At 40.8% G+C, this 17,912-nt stretch overlaps 1 protein-coding gene across 11 annotated transcripts in view; it reads right to left on the bottom strand.

The window, feature by feature from the left end:
- Nucleotides 1–17,912, bottom strand: part of ncam1a (neural cell adhesion molecule 1a) — a 257,551-nt gene that overhangs the window by 43,061 nt on the left and 196,578 nt on the right. For 6 of the 11 annotated variants that reach the window (XM_056398208.1, XM_056398210.1, XM_056398207.1 and 3 more), the window contains 5 exons: nt 15,483–15,512; nt 9,443–9,593; nt 3,866–4,050; nt 3,142–3,238; nt 96–263 (listed from right to left, as the gene is read on the bottom strand). In XM_056398208.1, coding sequence (XP_056254183.1) covers nt 96–263; nt 3,142–3,238; nt 3,866–4,050; nt 9,443–9,593; nt 15,483–15,512 — 631 coding nt within the window. The remainder of the gene's footprint in view (nt 1–95; nt 264–3,141; nt 3,239–3,865; nt 4,051–9,442; nt 9,594–15,482; nt 15,513–17,912) is intronic. The other 5 variants (XM_056398209.1, XM_056398211.1, XM_056398218.1 and 2 more) reach the window with 1 other exon arrangement.

The raw sequence follows: 17,912 nt of genomic DNA on the forward strand, positions 1-17,912 counted from the left end.
TAGTTATCAATGACTAAATAAAATAAAACATCCATCTCATGAACGTCAGTCAGGAGATATATATATACACATATATAAATAAATATATGACTCACCGCCGACAGCGTCGACGTCCTTGCCAGTCCATTCCTGGCCAGGCAAACACCACTCCACTCTGTACTTGAGAATGGGAACTCCACCCGTGGAGTCGGGCTCCGAAAAATGGACCACTGCTGTGCTCGAGAAAGGAACCACGTATTCCATGTCGGGCGACGAGGGAACCTCTGCGGCAGAGAACAGAAAAGAGACTTGAAGCGTAACGCTGCACAAACTGCATCATCTCCCAACATGTAGAAGAAACACAGTGGCTCTCAAAAAATGTTTAATTTCCAAAGATTTTAATTTGATTAATGCAAAAATAAATACTTAAAAAGTTTTACAGAGAGCTTATAAACTCTTGTTGAGAATTTAAAAGCTTTATTTCCTGGCATGTTTTACTATGAGAATATCCTCTGTAAGGGGAATGCCCATGCTGCTGCCACTGTCTTTACACCACACGCCATTTAGCAGAGCGCCGTCTGAGCCACTGCTGAAGATGACTATCACACTTATCACTGCGAGTTACTTAAAAAAAAAGAACAGTTGGGAGTATCATCACTGACATCTAGAAGGCATCGGCATATCTGTGTTTTCACTTTCAAGGCTTCGCTTCAAAGTTGCCAATATATTTAACATCCTTACTTCAAAGTGTAAAAATGATGACACCACATCACAGGAAGGGTTAGCTTTAAAAGATCCTCACACTCTGAATAGGGGAAGACTAGCTTTTCATTAGAATAAACTGCAAAACAAACTGAAGTGAGAGAAACTGATTCATCTGAGGGACTTTAAAGTTCTCCTTACTGATATTTTAATAATGTTTTAATGAGACTTCCTGACTAACAAAGTGACTCAAATTACATGTTTTGCTTATATCTTCACAAAGTGAATACAACCTATTGAATTAGTTATTTATTGTTTTACAGTTATCATTAAAGTATTCAAATGTCTTCGAAATGAAACCTCGATGCTTCAAAATAAAACATGATGACAATGATTTCAGTGTCCAGTGATGCAGGACTGCACCGCAGGATCTAAGCTTTACCAAAAGCTTATTGCATTCAGGAGCCAGCCACTGCAACAGCCACTGATAATGTACTGCTCCATAATCAGCTGCTTCCACAACCGAGCTGCTGGCGTGGCTCTATACTGCCCCAAAGCCTGCGGTTTGCAGCGACAGCCTTCGCTCCCGCCTGTGATGTACTTTGAAGATAAGACAGAGGGGTCGCAGGAATGGAGCAACCTACACAATTTAGCAGTCCTCTGCAGACGTTGCCGCGCCACTAAGTGAACCTGTCTTTGATGTTTCAGGCGAAGCTGTGTATGTCAGGCGTGTGTCTGGAACACAACATTTCATTTTGGACAAGGACGATGCTTATTGAGTTAAATTTCCACTTGTAAAAAATCAATCAGCTGGACAGATTTTCTGGACATGATCACGTTCATCAGTGGTGTGTGCTCCATCACGATCGTACTGGTCGGTGTAATGAAGACTGCAGCCTGTGGAGGTCATTAGCTTTAGACTTAAGATTTGAATCTTAGTACTGAAACCTCAGCGCTACTAATTACAAAATGACACTGGACTCGATGTTTATCTCAACACTAAAAGGTGACAGAACAAACTAATCACCAATCCATTTATGTATGTCTGCAAACGTCCTAGAGCCACGCACTCACCGCCATCATACAAACAGAAACTGCAAATGATGCTCCAGTAATGATAAACCCACCTAATTATTTCTGGATTATGTACCATTATTATGTCACGCAAAGACTGCTTAATTACCCTTGAAATTGAAATGACTGTTCAGGGGTCTTTGCTTCACGCTACACGTCGGATTGTTTTTTCATTGACATATCAAAGGTGTGAAGACACATTTGAAAAGGGTTTATTTTGTCCAGCTCAGGTTGGAAGTAGACGCTTTAGGCATACTGACGAGTTCTGCAGCAAATGAGAAAGCCAAAAGAAAACACCTCAAAGGGCCTACAGTGTATTGCACAGAAGCAGCAGAGGTTGTCAGTACAATTAATTGGACCACACTGTATTTAGTCAAGGTCCTGAGTGACCTACCTCCTCTAATGGGTCCAAAACAATTTGCATACCAAATGAAGCTAACACAAACCAATCTTTAGGATTTAGAGGACAGTTCCAGTGTGATTTGAATTTTTGCTCATTACATGTTTAGTCTGTGCTGTGGTCTTTATGTGCTGCTTCGGGGACATCTCAAACATAAACATTAATTCTTTCCATTTTTACACAGTCAACACAGAGTTGTATCTTAGCTACGACCCCGTTAATCATCTCAAGGAAATTAGCGTCTTCCTGAATTGGTTTGAGAACATTTCGTAAGTGGTTGTTTTAGATCGTCCTGCAATTACTGTAAATACAAACAAGAGATCTCAATTATTGTTATTGCTGTAATTACTGCAGTGAAAACAGCAGCTTTTAAATAGATTCAGTTCACTGTGCCACTCACCACTGCAAGACTCTTGGTGTTTTCTTTCGACTACAACCTCGGTTCAGACGAATAGATGAAAATCAGTAGTGTACGCTTGTATCCAGCTCTGGGTGATCTCAAAAGACCAAGAAGTTCACTTAACATCCAGAAACTGACACTCACACTTTCACTACCTCTTGTCTTGATTGTAGTGTAATGCCCTGTTTACTGTCTGCAGCTTATTAAAAGTCAGCCCCCCGAGGGATTTCACATATATATACACTTCACACATTGTCCTTTCACTGGCTTCTGACTGCCTTTAGAATTGACTTTAAAATTTTATCCATAACTTCTAATGGGCCTTGCTTCTGGTTTTACTGCTGAGCTGTTAAACCCCCAGCGGATTAATCTTGACCTTGGAACAATCATTTGGTTAGGGACTGAAACGGGAGGGTGGAGGTGCTGGTGGTATTCATTCATTATCTACTATAACATTGATAAGTTCATAATTTCGGGGATTGTGAAGTCATCAAGTTTAAATTAAAAATGATTTATTTATTTCTTAAACTTCTGATGAATTTGAAAAAAAGAAAAAAGAAAAAAAGAAATTGCTCAGTGAACAAACCTGCTTGGATAAGAATGAACTCCTTGGACCCAGTGCCCATCGCGTTGGTTGCTGTGCAGTTGTAGGTCCCATAATCACTCTCAGAATCAGGGGTAACCTGAGCCGCAGAAACAGACAAACAAACAAACAAACAAACAGACAAACAAACAAACAAACAAAACATGGTAATGTGGTAAGACCGTCCAAATGAACAAGAGAAGAATACCACTAGGAACATACGTCAATAACATGTAATTATTAGTGATTGGTGCACGTGTTGCAGTTCAGTCATGGCTAATCCCAAGTGATTCATTAGGAAGTTGGTCAGTAAGCAGAGGTGCAGATATCTACTGCAGGAAGTAGTCATTACCCACTGCTTCATTAACGTCAGTATCTAGCGCTCTGCACTTGTTAGCTATTCATGTCATTACTCAAGACACTCTCTATCCACAGCTGAGGTGTGTTTACCTGTTTCATTCATGAATAATAAACAGGAATTACTTTTTAAATGACAAAAAAGTAAAAAAACGTTTTCTTTTTCATTTAAAACGACTCAATTATAAATAACAAGAGCGCCTCTAGGAAGCAGCAGGTCAAATCACACTAAAGTGCAACGAAAACGATGCACAACTGCTTCTAATGGTTGATTTCTATCCGTCTTAAAAAAAAACAAAAACAATCCCTCTGTGTTGGATCAACTCTTGTGTCTTTATGTGTCAGTGTAAAGACGGCAGGTGCGGCAGACCTCCAGGTAGCTGGCGGTTGGCGTGTGGTAGATCTTGCTGTTGGTAACGTTGGCGTTGGGCAGCTGGTAGTTGTCCCTGAACCAAACGACCGAGGCTCCCGGGTGAGCGTCCACCTTACAGCTGATGTTGACCGGGTTTCCCTCCCACGTGTACGCCACCACGGCACCCTCGATCTTCGGAAGATCTGCAGCGTCACACGGGGAAGTGAAGATGGTAAACATCACAGCGTGCGTGTTTTGAACAGTTTACTTTACTTTACTTGGTGGCCTGCTGTGACTGACACGACTACAAATACTGTTCCACCTTCAGGGGATTTTGTTTGCAGATCTAAAAACAAACTGTACTAGGCTTTGGTTTGTGCATAATTAATGTTGCCAAAATGAGTCAAACAGTCACTGATACTCAATCTACAAATGTAATGTTTTTATAATCCATTACTGACGCTTCATTCCAGAGGTGTGTGAGATGTTCCACTAACAAATCTTTTTACACAACATACACACTATTATCAAATCTATCAAATCATCAAATCCCCGGGATAGATAAGGAATCAGCCAGCTGGGAAAGGCCACGCTGAGCCATCTATTGCAGAAGCAAAGAATTATGGGATGGCAATATTTCATTCCTTCCCCTGAAGCCTTCCAGCAGCTCTTAACCACGGCTACCAGCGTGATACTTCATTTAGAAATCTCGCTTTTCGAAATCAAAAAAAAAAAAAAAGACATTTAAATCGCACTTCACTATCGCTCCTGAGAGCAGCCGGAGCTCTCGTGGTAATTCTGCCAGAACCTGCAATCTTACAGAACGGTAAACAAACGCTGAGTGCAGTCTAATGGATGTATTTGTCTCATTTCTATACATTCCTGGTTTATTATTATATGAATTTAAGTATTAAAGACAACCTGTGCTGGGTTTATGGAACACTGATTTTTTTATTTTATTTTTATTTTTTTTGCCCGTTTCACTTGTGACAAAAAGATGCTCCAGCTCAGCAATTACAAAAACACTTCGATGTCTCACAGGGCTGAGTGTCATTTTTATACAGTACGTCTTAACAGGCTCACAGTCATGAGCACTGAGTCAACATAAATAACAGTGCCGCATACTGTCAGGTTCCGACTGCAACAGGAAATTCAGCTGGTTTTGATAAACATTAGAGTCTTCTTCTTCTCTCTGCTACTTTTCTGTATTGGATACCTGCAGAGAGAGACCAATAACGCTAGTAGCACCCATGCTACAGTGTACCTTGTATTTAACAAGCGACGCTGACGTGCTCGCTGAAATGAATTGGTTCCATACGGTCACAACTTTTTACCCTGAACCTCCATTTTGGGCATCATCATTGAGACATAAGAGGCAATAAGAGGAGATGATTGTTTTCCTGTTGCTTCTTTTTTTTTCATTATATCCCGCTCGCATCATCGGCTGCAGTGAAGTATGCTTTGCTTCGCGAGTGCTGTGAAACGCTGTGGCCCCTGATGCTGCTTTACTTCTGACCCTGGATCCTTGAAAACCCAGCAGCACACTGTGCGCTGGAATTGATGAACGAGGATGAGTCAATAGATGCTCCATCTCCTGAAGCCCGGAGACTCTCTCGCTCTTTTATCACTGATGGTTCGGGCCTCATTGACTCACTACAGCGCGTCTGACCTGCCTGTTTGATTTCTGCTTCTTTGGTCTTTCACATAAAATCAGTAATAATAGATTGCAATAAGCAACAAAGCACCAGTGATAAAACATCAGTAAAATCAACAATAAGACGTTCAAAAGCAAATCTGTATGGAAGTATAAAGTCAGAACGCTGGTTTAGAGAGATGGGTTTTAAGAGCAGTTTTAAATTCTGTAAATCTGCCATCGGTGCTCACGTAGGTCACATGACACATAAAACACATACAAAACATAGTGATGACCATGAAAGTATTAATTACAAGGGGTAATATCCAGTATACATAAGATGAGCTACAATTACAGCACTATTAGGAAGAATATTTAGTATGTTACATTAAGGATTTAATTAAAAATATATGATAAATGACGTTTATTTCATAAAACATAAAGCACTGGGTATCTCCATTATAGGCTATATATTAAAATATAAACACTGCATATGTGACTGTGAGCAAAGCTTGTATTTACAGTCTGGAGAGTTTGTAGCTTGTTCATAAATTGTGCATTGTGAGAAGGACAGTTCTAATAAGTAGCATGGTTTTGCTCATTGCTACAGGCTCTTGAAGATCAGCTCATCGTGATTAATCCACACCTTTGTGACACTCAGCTTTTGCTTTAAAGAATAAAAGAAATTAATCCCCGGATATTTTTAGGGTCAGCTGATTGCATAAACGCTGATTCTATCTCGCCACGGATAATATAACAATGGCTCTCTGCAGTTTCAGTCTTCATCTTCATCATCATCATCATCATCATCATCGCAATTCAAACTGTTAATGTCTGCAGATTAGTAAGTATTTTGAAGTTGGTAAATATACAAAATAAAAGCGATGCACATGAGAAAGGACTATCTGACTGTAAAAACCAACAGGACAGAGATGAGTACATAAGAAGGGCTCTGTTTGCAGCTCAGTGTTTTCACAGGGGAAAGTAAACAAACCTCGACGGCTGACAAAATGGGAGCTCAAACAGAGGAGATATTAACACTTTCAGCAGCAAACCTAGACACTCTTAGCCCGGCTAATGGGATCATGCTGTGCGGCAGATAGGAAGTTCCATGCTTAGATAACGTCTTCATTTTGCGAGTGACTGAGTGGTGATAGAGAGGACAGAGAGTGAGAGCTCTGCTCAAGACAAAGCACCTTCTCTTATCGATAATTGCTTGCCAACAGTGAATCAGCTACCTGATTACTCGCTGATTACTCTAGCTAACTGCAAGCCCTCAAACAACTCTATCAACACCGCGTTGTGATTATATCTCTGAGCAAATTGCTGGCGCATTGAGAGCAGGGCATATTAATCCAATTAAGCATTCATTGGCTTTATTTTTCTCTTTCTCCCTCTTTTTTTTTTACCAAGGTAACATTCGACAGATTTCAAAATGAGATCAAGAATGATTTGGCTTCCATTACGCACATCTAATCTCTCCAGGCATATGCTTTGTGTTAGGTAAGGCACTGATGGGGAAATGCATGAAAAAACACAGGGCACATGTCCTTGGCATCTCTGCAGCTCTTTTGGATGCTGTAGTATGTTAGTGTGTCTTGAGGACAGCTTTATCAACAACAAATGAACCTTGTGGAAAATGTAGCTCTTTTAGGTCTACGTCAGAACTGAGACTTTTGTTTCCATGGTAACAAATCACAGTGGTACCACTGACCCAGCAAACTCTGCTCTCTCACCTACACTATTCATCCCCAGAAATAGAGGTAACTGCCAGAACACTGTAGCTTCAGAGCATTTCCATCGTCCTGTGACCCTCCTGCTGACGGCCTCCAGCGCCATGGGTTCATTCTTTTATCATTTCTAAAAGGCATTGATTGTGAAGTAAGTTTAGCTGTTGTTCTGATCACTGTAGTTTTTGTTTACCCCCAGAAAAATGTAACATAAGCATGAATTAAGACATGAATTGTGTGTCTGAGAAGTGTTTGTAATTTTACTTCACAAAAAGCTAATAAAAAAAGGGATTAAAAGGAGATGTGTTATTGTTGAGGTTGAATTATGAAAAAATGCAAGTACAATTTTAAAAAATGTGTAATTTGCTTTCAGTTTTCTAAGAATAGTCTGTAAAGCTATTTTTGAGGCTTACAAATGCTAATGTGAATTTTAATTTGTGGTTAACAGAGCGATTTCTGAGGGTTACAAGTGTGAACGTTTTCTTTTTTTTTTTTGGGGTGGGGAGCTTAATTGATAAGAATGTAGGCAATGTTCGGCCTGAGCCTGTTCAGTCACTACTTAATACATCAACCGTTGACTTTGTGGGTTATTTTGTCTTTACTATATTTACTATATTATGTGCGATGACTGAATAAAAAACGACTACTACAAGCCTGTTGCAGCCAGCCATGTGCAGCTTCAAACGCAGCATAAAGTAGTAATTTACTGCTCCACATGAGTAATTCACAACAAAGTGTACAACATACACCTCCCCTGAGCAGGTGAAAGTTGTTCCTTATTAACTGTTACGTTGGTGGAACAGAAATATGGTGAGAATCAATGTGAGAAGAGCCAGAGGAACATATTGTTGGCACGTTTCCCGTGACAGTTTACATCTCGTAACGTTGTTGACGACGGTGCACAGTTACTTCATGCCACTTCACTTCACTTGAGATGGGAATAGCTGCTGGTGCCACTGGGTTGCCCGTAACAGGAATTTGTTACGGTTAAGGTGCTGACTGTATCAGAATCCTGTCGCCAAGATGGAAGCTTTCTAAGGACAATATTTATGTTCGATACAGCCATCCTCGCCATAGAGAACTACACATAGCATACATTATGTTCTCTCTTTTTTAAAAATAAGAGTCTTCATTTCTGTTATAACAGCGCATTTATCTTCCTTTTCATGTGAATATGCGCTCAGTAAAACTTCATTCTGTAATGATGTTTGATTGCAGTTCTAAGTATAGAGATGGGGCGGATGAACAAAGTAAAAAATGAATGTGAAACTAAATTGATGAAGCAGTGATGTGTGTTGATTCGTCTTCAGCTTAAAATCTAACAAGTTCAGCTGGTGCAACAGGCTGCAGAACTCCTGTCTGAAGACTGAATACGTGTCAGTCTGAGGTGGAGTGAAACCACCTCTGTTTTCATGTGGTCAGTCCATCTGAATCAAACAGTGAGATCTTCTGTCTTGCACCAACATTAAACAATCAATATGAGGAGAAATCCCTTGCAGAGGATGCTGGGAGAAAGATATCCACACGCAAGGCAGCCACGAGACAGGTGTGGTTCGGATAAAAGGCATAAGTGTAAAGCTTCTCGTTCTTACTGTTCCATTACTAGTGCTATTGATTCCTCTGCGTACTTTCCTAAAGCTAATGAACGAATACTAGACAAGTTTTCAGGGGGGCTGTCAAACGCCATTTTGGGAGACAGAGAAAATCACTGCCGAGCAGAAGCAGACAGGTTCAGAAAATGTCTGAGCACCAACAAACGCCAGCTCCAACAAAAGCACTCCTGAGATGAAATGCACTGACCATCACCGAAGAATACAACTTTCCAATCCAATATTAGTCACTGATATTTAATGCGATGACTGTCCTGAGCCAACGTGGAGAGAGGAACAGCTGCTGCAGATCACGGCTAACAACAGACAGATGTGAGCCTGTAACAGAGTTTGCTTGAGCAGAATTATTTTATGTAGTCTTAATGTCCGGCCTTAGACATTTAAAATTGCTTCTTCAATATTTATTTTTCTTCACTGAAGAGTTCAACATTTAGTTCAACATTTTGGAAAATACACTCTGCTTTCCTCCTGAGATTCGGGTGAAAAGTGAAAAAGTTTATGCAGCAAACATCAGCAGTAACAAGCTGCTTAATAATCTAGAACAGTGCAAAAATAAACACGATGTGTATAGACAGCTGTGAAAAACCATTAGAGTGGGTGCAGATAGAGTCGGGTGACTTACAGCGGACTTCCAGGTACATGTGCTTGTTGTCCTGACCGATGGAGTTGCTGGCGGTGCAGAGATACTCGCCGGCGTAGGTGAACTGGATGTTTTTCAAGGTGAGGGAGGACACCCGTGCGTGGCTGCGTACCACAATATTCCTATCAAGGCTCTATAAAGGAGAAAAGAAAGAAGTTATTCTCACTTCTAAAGCCCAACATTCCTGTGGAAATGATGCATGTCTTGATACTTTCTCTGAGATTCCGAGGATTTTTATATTTAACTGGTGTAAATACAGGAAGTTTGCTACAAGAAAAACCTGGAAAAATAATGGACGTGTTTCTGGTTTGGAATAAAAATATTAAATAAAAAGAACAGGAATTTAAATTGTATTATAAAAAAAACAAACCAACAAAAAACAAAACTGTGACGGACACTTTTTGGTTGACAGGTGAGAAAATTACAGCTGCAATGAGCTCTTAATACAAAAGAGACAGAAGATAACAAAAAGAAAGATAAGACTGATGTTACTCTACACTTTTGCTATTGTGAAATACGTGGTACGGACAGAATTGGGAAGTTTTGAAGCTCAGAAAGGAATAACACATTGTTGGTGTTGGTATTTTTTATGAGATTTGTTGATAATAAGAAAAATACAAACACATCCATCTTATCATTTACAGTCTGGGCGAGGTCCCTGCGGCAAATCCTCGCATCATAAAAACACCCATCAATCTTGAAATCATACAAAAAATGCAGCAGCACGTCAGACATCACTGGCCCTCAGAGAGCGTCCCTACATCAGCCTGGAAATCAGCGGCCAATAAACTCCTACAGTCCGTCGATTACTGTCCCTGCTGTTTAGCAGTCTAGTTGCAGGTTTACAGACAGTCTAATTGCAGTTGAAACACTGTAATTGCAGTTGGGACAAATTGCTTGTTAAACCATGTGTTTTTTGTTTTTGTAATTTTCCTGAGCAGATCATCCTCAGTGCTGCTGTTCTGTGGTTATGCAGGGTCACTGAGGATGTGATCTGCCTTCTTCAGAGTGCAGGTGTTCACCCAGCAGCACCCCGCCTCACCTTTTTAATCATGTGCTGCAACCTAGCTTGATCTTTAGTGCGTATATTATCAAATACAAGGCCAAAGGACAGGGTGCTTTGTTTTCTGCTCTGTCCAGTTGTTTCTTGATGACGTTCACAGTCACACGTGACTATATTCGCACAGTCTTTTTTTTTTTTTTTTTTTTGCTGTTAAATAAATTCAGATTTATTCTCACATGCTTTCTGCACTGAAATGATACCGCAGAAGGTAGAAGGTGGGGGAAAAAAAAAAAAGACATCAATAATGGAGAAGAGCCATGTAGCAAGCCTTGTAAAAACTCTGGCTGTTAAAAATACAGTAACAGCTTTTCTTTCCTCTGGGCGACACACAGTTCAAACCAACGGGGGACATACATCTTCTGCCAAGCTGCCATGATTTTCTATGAATATTTCAGGCGTTCGTGGTGCTTCAGCATTTATGTTTGATAAATTATTGAATATTTGTTGTATTAGCGTTATGGAATGAACTGTTATCCTTTACAGAGCACAATGATGCAGATATGGCAGGAATATTTCTGCTGTTTACTGAACATCTGAGGGGAGTGTCCTGGAACATTTGGAAAGGGCAGCATTAATCTTGTCTTACTGCGGTGACACAGGAGGGAGCTGTACACTGGGCATACTGTTCGAATGTAAACAGGCATAAGGTTAATGGAGAATAACGCTTAAATGATACAACAGAGGCAGGAGTGAACAGGCGGACCTTTGAACAGGATTTATCCACTAATTCCAATTAATCATTTTAATTATACAACTGTGACTCGTCATCAGATTCATTATGCAGCAGACAGTGGACTTGTAATGGAAAGCGTGGAAATGATTTCCCCAAGTTTGATAGTCGCTTCCGCTTCGCTGTGTGTGCCAGAACTGACACTGACTTACATAACCTGTCAATACATGTGTTTTGCTTAACTCACATTCTGTACTACAGCTGTTACACAGCCAGCCTGACTCCGCACAGGACTCATCTGTCACTGAAACCCACTTCACTCTTTAAATGTGCTGCTTCTATATTTTCATTAAATTTAAATTAAAGTTGACACAAGGGAAGCTTTTGTCTGCAATCAAGGAGAAATTCAGGGAGGATTTTTAATTTTTTTTCTGTCACCACATCTCCGCCTGCACCACCTACAGCTTTACTGATTTAATAGAAAAAGATAATTAATGCTGCATATGTCATGCCTGATTTTTGTAAATACAACTTCTAATGAGGAACAGCTGCTCATATAAGTGTTCTAACTTCAAGGAGACCATGCAAGACTTTGGTGGCTCCAACTTGGCAACAAGAATTGTTGTCAGCAGTCAACATAAGAACATAAACCTGTAAGGAATCTACTAATCATAACAGAACATGTTAGTGACCAGACTGAGAGTCGACAGTCACACCTGCAGCTCTGTGGGACTGTACTTTGCAACCGTGGTGCATTCACTGACATGCTATCATCAGCATGCTAACACGCTAACACTGAACATGCTGATATTTAGCAGGTGTAACGTTTACAACGTTCATCATCTTTGATTAGCATGTTAGCATGATAGCATCTGCTAATTAGCAGTAAACACAGAGCACAGTTGAGTGTTTGGTCATTAAAAAAAAATATTGGACAAGTTGAAATTTTGATCTGAGGACGGCACGAGATGACAAGTCAGGAGGATCCCCAGAATGATTGCAATTCTTCCTGCAGGGGAAATTAATGTCTGAACCAAATTCAATGGAAAACTATCCAGTTAGCTGCCGAGACATTTCACTCTAAACCTGCCGGTCGCCTTTTTAATCAGCACCGACAGATTAATGACATTTACTGCTGGTCACCATGCACAGGCTCAGAGGGTCTATGACTGATGGTCAAGCGGTACCCTGAAACAGTATAGGGACATTCGCAAACAACACTCCTTTTTTTTTTTTTTTTTAAAGTAATGGTTGTCCTGGTCTGCAGCAATAAAAGGCTGGTAACTTTTGCTTTGTTGTGCTTGTCCAATCAGGGACAGGCAGTGCTGTCAGCAACCAATGAAACTTCTTCCAGTTACCATCACCTTCTGAGCCATGCCGAAATTTAGGCAGATCCTGTGAGCATAGCTAGAAGGAGGATTGGACTAATGAAAGTAGAGCCGAGGCTGACAACATCTTAAAATGGCCACTGTATCTAGAATACAGCTCATGATTAATTGCCTCTGAATTTGAGGGATGGACCCAACGGCAGGATGTGACAAATGAAGGAATACTCTTCGGAGATAACCTGACGGCCAGGCTGGACCGGAGCCTCCTCTAGAAATTCAGCTATCTGCCAAAACTAATGGTGCATTTGAGTGGTCCTTGCCCAAGAGTGAAGAATGTTGATGTTTGGGGGCACCCAGGGGTTTAAGGGGCTGACCATGAATATACGGAAACAATGTCCCCAGTTTCCTCAGTCAACCTGGGGACCTTTGCTTTGCATATCATTCCTCCTCTCTCTGTCCTGTTATTTCTGTACTGTCTGCTCCTCCAATAACAATACAAAATGTTAAGCTGAGACAGGCTTCATTACATCCCAGTTTACGGGATGGGTTTTCATATAGCACTTCAGTTCATAATAGACACAGATAAATAAAGGTAGTAAATAGGGCACTATCAAACCATGTGACCGGCTTCACAGATGTCCAAGCTGTTGCTGCCTTTCTTCCACGATTTACACCTTGCAGTAACAATTGGTTTAGTCTAAGTGGTACAGTGTATCTACCAATCACAGACGCACTTGAGTACAAACATATACATGAATACAAGAAGGTCATGTTCTCTTTCCAGACTTTATGACAAGTGTTGCCCGAATGATCTATTCAGCATTGCTAAAAAAAATCAATGGCATTCAGCAGGCAGGTTATTATAATCAGACCCCGATCTGGTTTAAGTGCCAGGTTGCTTTGTGAAGTGCACTTATTGATGACATAAAGACACAATGTAAAAACTTAGCAGTTCTATTCAGCGAAATATTACCTTTCAGGTTACATTCATCGTCCTGAATAATCATTTAACGCCTGCTCGTTAACAGCCTATGATTTACGCCCATCACAGCCGAGTTAAGCCAAAGAGTTCATCCCATACAAGCACAAACTCTTATTAATGACTATTGATTAGTTTAATCCATGCCATGCAATTAGAAGTGCATTAATCAATGGCTGATTTTCTATAGTGAGCTACATCAAAATATTTACCAGTTATATTTCTGTCTTTACTGCTGCTGCAGAACTATTGACTGATAATATCTTGAGATACAGAATATTTGAAGACATCTCATAGATCATGAGACGAGTAAGTTTTGTGATATTCCTGTCTTCAGGACTTTTATAACAGAAGCGACTGTATCAGGTGGATTTTATTCTCTCACTCTAACTGCCATCACCCTGTAGGAACAAGCAGTTTTAGAGGAAGCGGTGAGCAAAATTGGAACGGACGGAAACAGCAAACTGTTGAGGATATTACACTACAAACACTGTTCTCTACTAGCAACCATCTACTGACTAAATGCATTCAGCTACAGTGAAAAAAAGCTACACTTTACTTCTACTAAGAGCTGGGTGTCTACAAAAATCAAGAAAGAACCCTACAGGGAAAACAGCATCACGAAACAACGAAAGCATCTACAAGTAATTAGAAAAAGTAAATTTTTTTTGGTGCAGATTTTATAGCCAGCAGTGTCAAGTAACGGCTACTAAATGGAATTATGACTGCAACAGGAAGCTAACAAAAAACCATAATAAAACCATCACATAATAATAAATATGCTGCAGCTGAGCCATAAATTACACAACATGAAATCCAGGTGATGGTTCACTCACTGGTTGCATGCTGGGATGCCTTGAAAAGACTCATGTGATGCAATAATCAAAATAAATTCACAAAAGTAGTCATTTCTAATTTTCACGTGTGTGTGTGTGTGTGTGTGTGTGAGAGACAATGAGTGAAGTTAGCTTGTTATATTGTGTCAGTTCTTTCTAGAGGCAGTGGTTCTTATTTTGTGTAGGCCAAGAGGAGTCTGTATGTTTCCTTCCAGTCAAACACTAACAGCAGGGGCTTCGTGTATTAATGTGTTTTCTGGATTTATAATTAAGAAAAAATGTTTGTTATCATTTCCCATAGTTGGATGCTTAAAAAAAAAAATTTGCTGTTACTAGTGTTTAAAGAGACGAAACTGAATCATGATCCTGCACCTGAAATAAGCAAACCACAAACAGAATCTCATCCTCCAGTGTGTTTGAGGCTGGACACAGAAATCTCAGAGAGGGATATCTGAAAGCCTGGGCAAATAAAACCAAGACTATCTTGAGTCAAGAGCATCACCTGACCCCGTAAGACCATTTTATAAATGAGGCCCCAGGTGTTTTGACTCTGCTTCTGAGTGAAGCGGTCAGCTGCTGTAGTGTGTGGGTGAAGTAGAAACACGCAGACTCCTTGGTCATGACAGCAGGCTACACCATTCAAAACCACTCTGTTAAGATTTAGTAAAGCTCGGTGAGTTAGAGCCGTGCCCGGCCCACAGCAGAGCAGACAGTGTTTTCCATGTGAAGTTGCACAGCTGCTGGCCTACCAACAAACCGATGCAGGAATTTGTTTCCTCCCTGAATCAAGCAGAGTCCGAGAACTAACCAGACCATGCAGCAGGAAATAAACAGCGTGCTATGTGGCCAGAAAAGTGGAACATCTACTTTGAGATATGCGACTGTCTCTGCATCTCAAGATGGAATTCATCGACAAAAATAAACAGGGACAAGTAAATAGGGCAAATCTAAATGTGTACTGGAACTAAATGGATTTAATGTACTGTACTACGTGTCTAATGGTCTACATATTTGCACAACTAAATGTAGTGCACGTTAAATGCGGGCTTAATGACAACACTTCTGCTCTGCAATAAAAAGGGTGGTCTACTGTGGAAGGTCGAGCTACTACAACTAGAGTCAGGCTACAATATCTAGTAGCCATACCTCGTATTTGTCTGGTCGCGTCCAAGAAGCCTAGAACGGACAAACACAGGGGAAGCAAAGACAAACAGCAACACAGGGCAGCACAGTAAGCTTTTGTAAAGGACCCACACAGAGTGACTGCAGACCGGAGTTACCTGCAGGAGATGTGCAATTGATTTTATTGTTTGAAGGACCACACCGGTGAATTTGAAAGTTTCAGCCCATTAGCTACAAAAACATATTCACTACATTGCTGCTAATCATTTCCTGGAAATATCAGAGTGCATTTTTCTGCCTTCCAGGTACCTCCATTTTCAGATGCCAGGGAAACTTGCAGTGCCTTTGAAATTATTGCCAAATGAGTCGGGTAATCCATCATGGTGAATTATGATATATTGTCAATGCTAAAATAACCGACCATGCAACAGTAATGTAACTTTGATTTAAAACGAATGCAGATATAAAGGTGCTTTCACACAGTGATCCGCCACCACGGCCGCCGCCGCCTTTCTTTGTTCATTATAAACATGGTGGCATAAGAGGTCAGGAGCAGGGGCAGCAGAGAGGAGGGGGAGGGTGGCTGCCGCTCCTATCTGAGTTCTTGATGGTTCAACTTTTTCCAGCTCGCCACCCTGCGGCTCCGGAGCTGGATCTACAGTACCTGAGTTATCTGACCTTCATCGCCGGAGAACAGACGTATTTATGAAAAGAAAACTGTACAGGTGCAACATGTGTATGAGACATTAAACAATGTTTGTCATTCTTGCTGGAAAAAAAATTTGCTATGTTATCGGTGCCATACTGCTAACCATTTCTCCCATTTTAAAAAGGTACAACCCACTGAGTTCAGCTGTATGATGAGATTATACCAGGTGGATAGCGGATAGCAGCAGACTGCTGTGTGCAGGCTGGTAGGATTGGATGTGGCCAGGAGCCACTGCCACAGCATTACGCCTCGATGCTGCCAGTTCAGAAAAGAGAACGCCGATGCTGCCAGGCAGCGACAGCGGTGGCAACTGCTACTTTGGGAAAGCACCTCAATGCTTACCGTCATGGATTATCCAACTCACTTGTCAAGTCTGTGTAATGCCTGAAAGTTAGGATAGCACATGTGAACATTTCACAACAGCGTAACATGCTTTGGAAAGTGCAGCAGTGAAAAATACATGGTTCATAGTTAAGGGGCTGAAAACGTAGATCTTTACACAACGAGCAGAAACACTGATGAAGACTGATATGATTTTTCTACCACCTTGTATTTGTAAAATATTGAAAACAAACAAAACTAAACATCTGACATCGTTAAGTTCGAGGTTTTATAATAAGGTGAAACAGACTGTTAAACCGAGGTCAGGATTTCTGACTTGGCAGTTCAACCGTGGTAAGGGAATTTACAGAGCTGCACAAAATGCCAAACTGGAGCATTTTCTCCTGAAGCAGCACGAAGGCCTCTCACTCACTTATTAATTAATGTACTGTAATAAGAGAGAATTTGGAGGCACACTAAGGAAAAAAAAGGGCACAGAAACTAATTACGAGTGAGGCATTACTGCTATCTGGGGACTGTTTTTCTAATCAGTGCCCTTCTCATCTTGGCATTCTATGTTTTGATTAACTCGTTCATTTATGTACAGAACAGTGGCGCGCACCACTTCTTCTTTTGTTAATAACAAGTACATTCAGATAATTGTAATCTTATAGTGTAAAAAGAAAAAGTGGAAACACTGAAATCCGCTCTGAGGAGATGATACAACGATACCATCCACTTTTCTTTTTACAAGACGTGCACTTTCAAAAGAGGCAGCAGCCGCCAGTAAAATGGCCGCTCTGTCATTGTACATCATTATGATTATGTCAGCGCTCTTTGCTCTTGTAGTCTGTAGCTGGTAAGATGTAAGAGCATAGCGTGAACAGAGGACGGAGCATGGCAAACACACAGAATGGACCAATGATGAATGACGATCCGATGAAAATTAGTAACAGCCATTGCCAAATGATCGGCGGTATTTTCTGATTACAGCAGCATTAAATCAAAATTGACCTGACAGCGGCGGACAGGGAGGAGAGGGATGATGACAGCCCCGCGAACAGAAGAAGATACTTGGTGACAACTGTGAGTTGCACCGGGCAATATTCAGATTCTGTAATTTGCAATGCAGCCATGAATACACCGTGCCATGTGGATGCTTCCACTAACTGACAGTGATAAATGGCACAGTTAATAGGAGAAACGAGGGACACCTTAACTGATTCAAATGTATAATTCTCCTCTGAGAATCCTCCGGCAGAACCGTGGAGGAGTCGAACACTCAGTTTGTATCAGATGGATGATCTTATTATTCGTTGAGCCTCCTCAATTGTTGAAAAATAAAAAGGTGTGTCCTGTTTGGCCCTCAAGTGAAAAGAGAATGTTTAACCAGAGTATGAATCTGGTGTAGCAGACATATACCA

Source organism: Seriola aureovittata, chromosome 15 (assembly GCF_021018895.1).
Source record: "Seriola aureovittata isolate HTS-2021-v1 ecotype China chromosome 15, ASM2101889v1, whole genome shotgun sequence".
NCBI lineage: Eukaryota > Metazoa > Chordata > Actinopteri > Carangiformes > Carangidae > Seriola > Seriola aureovittata.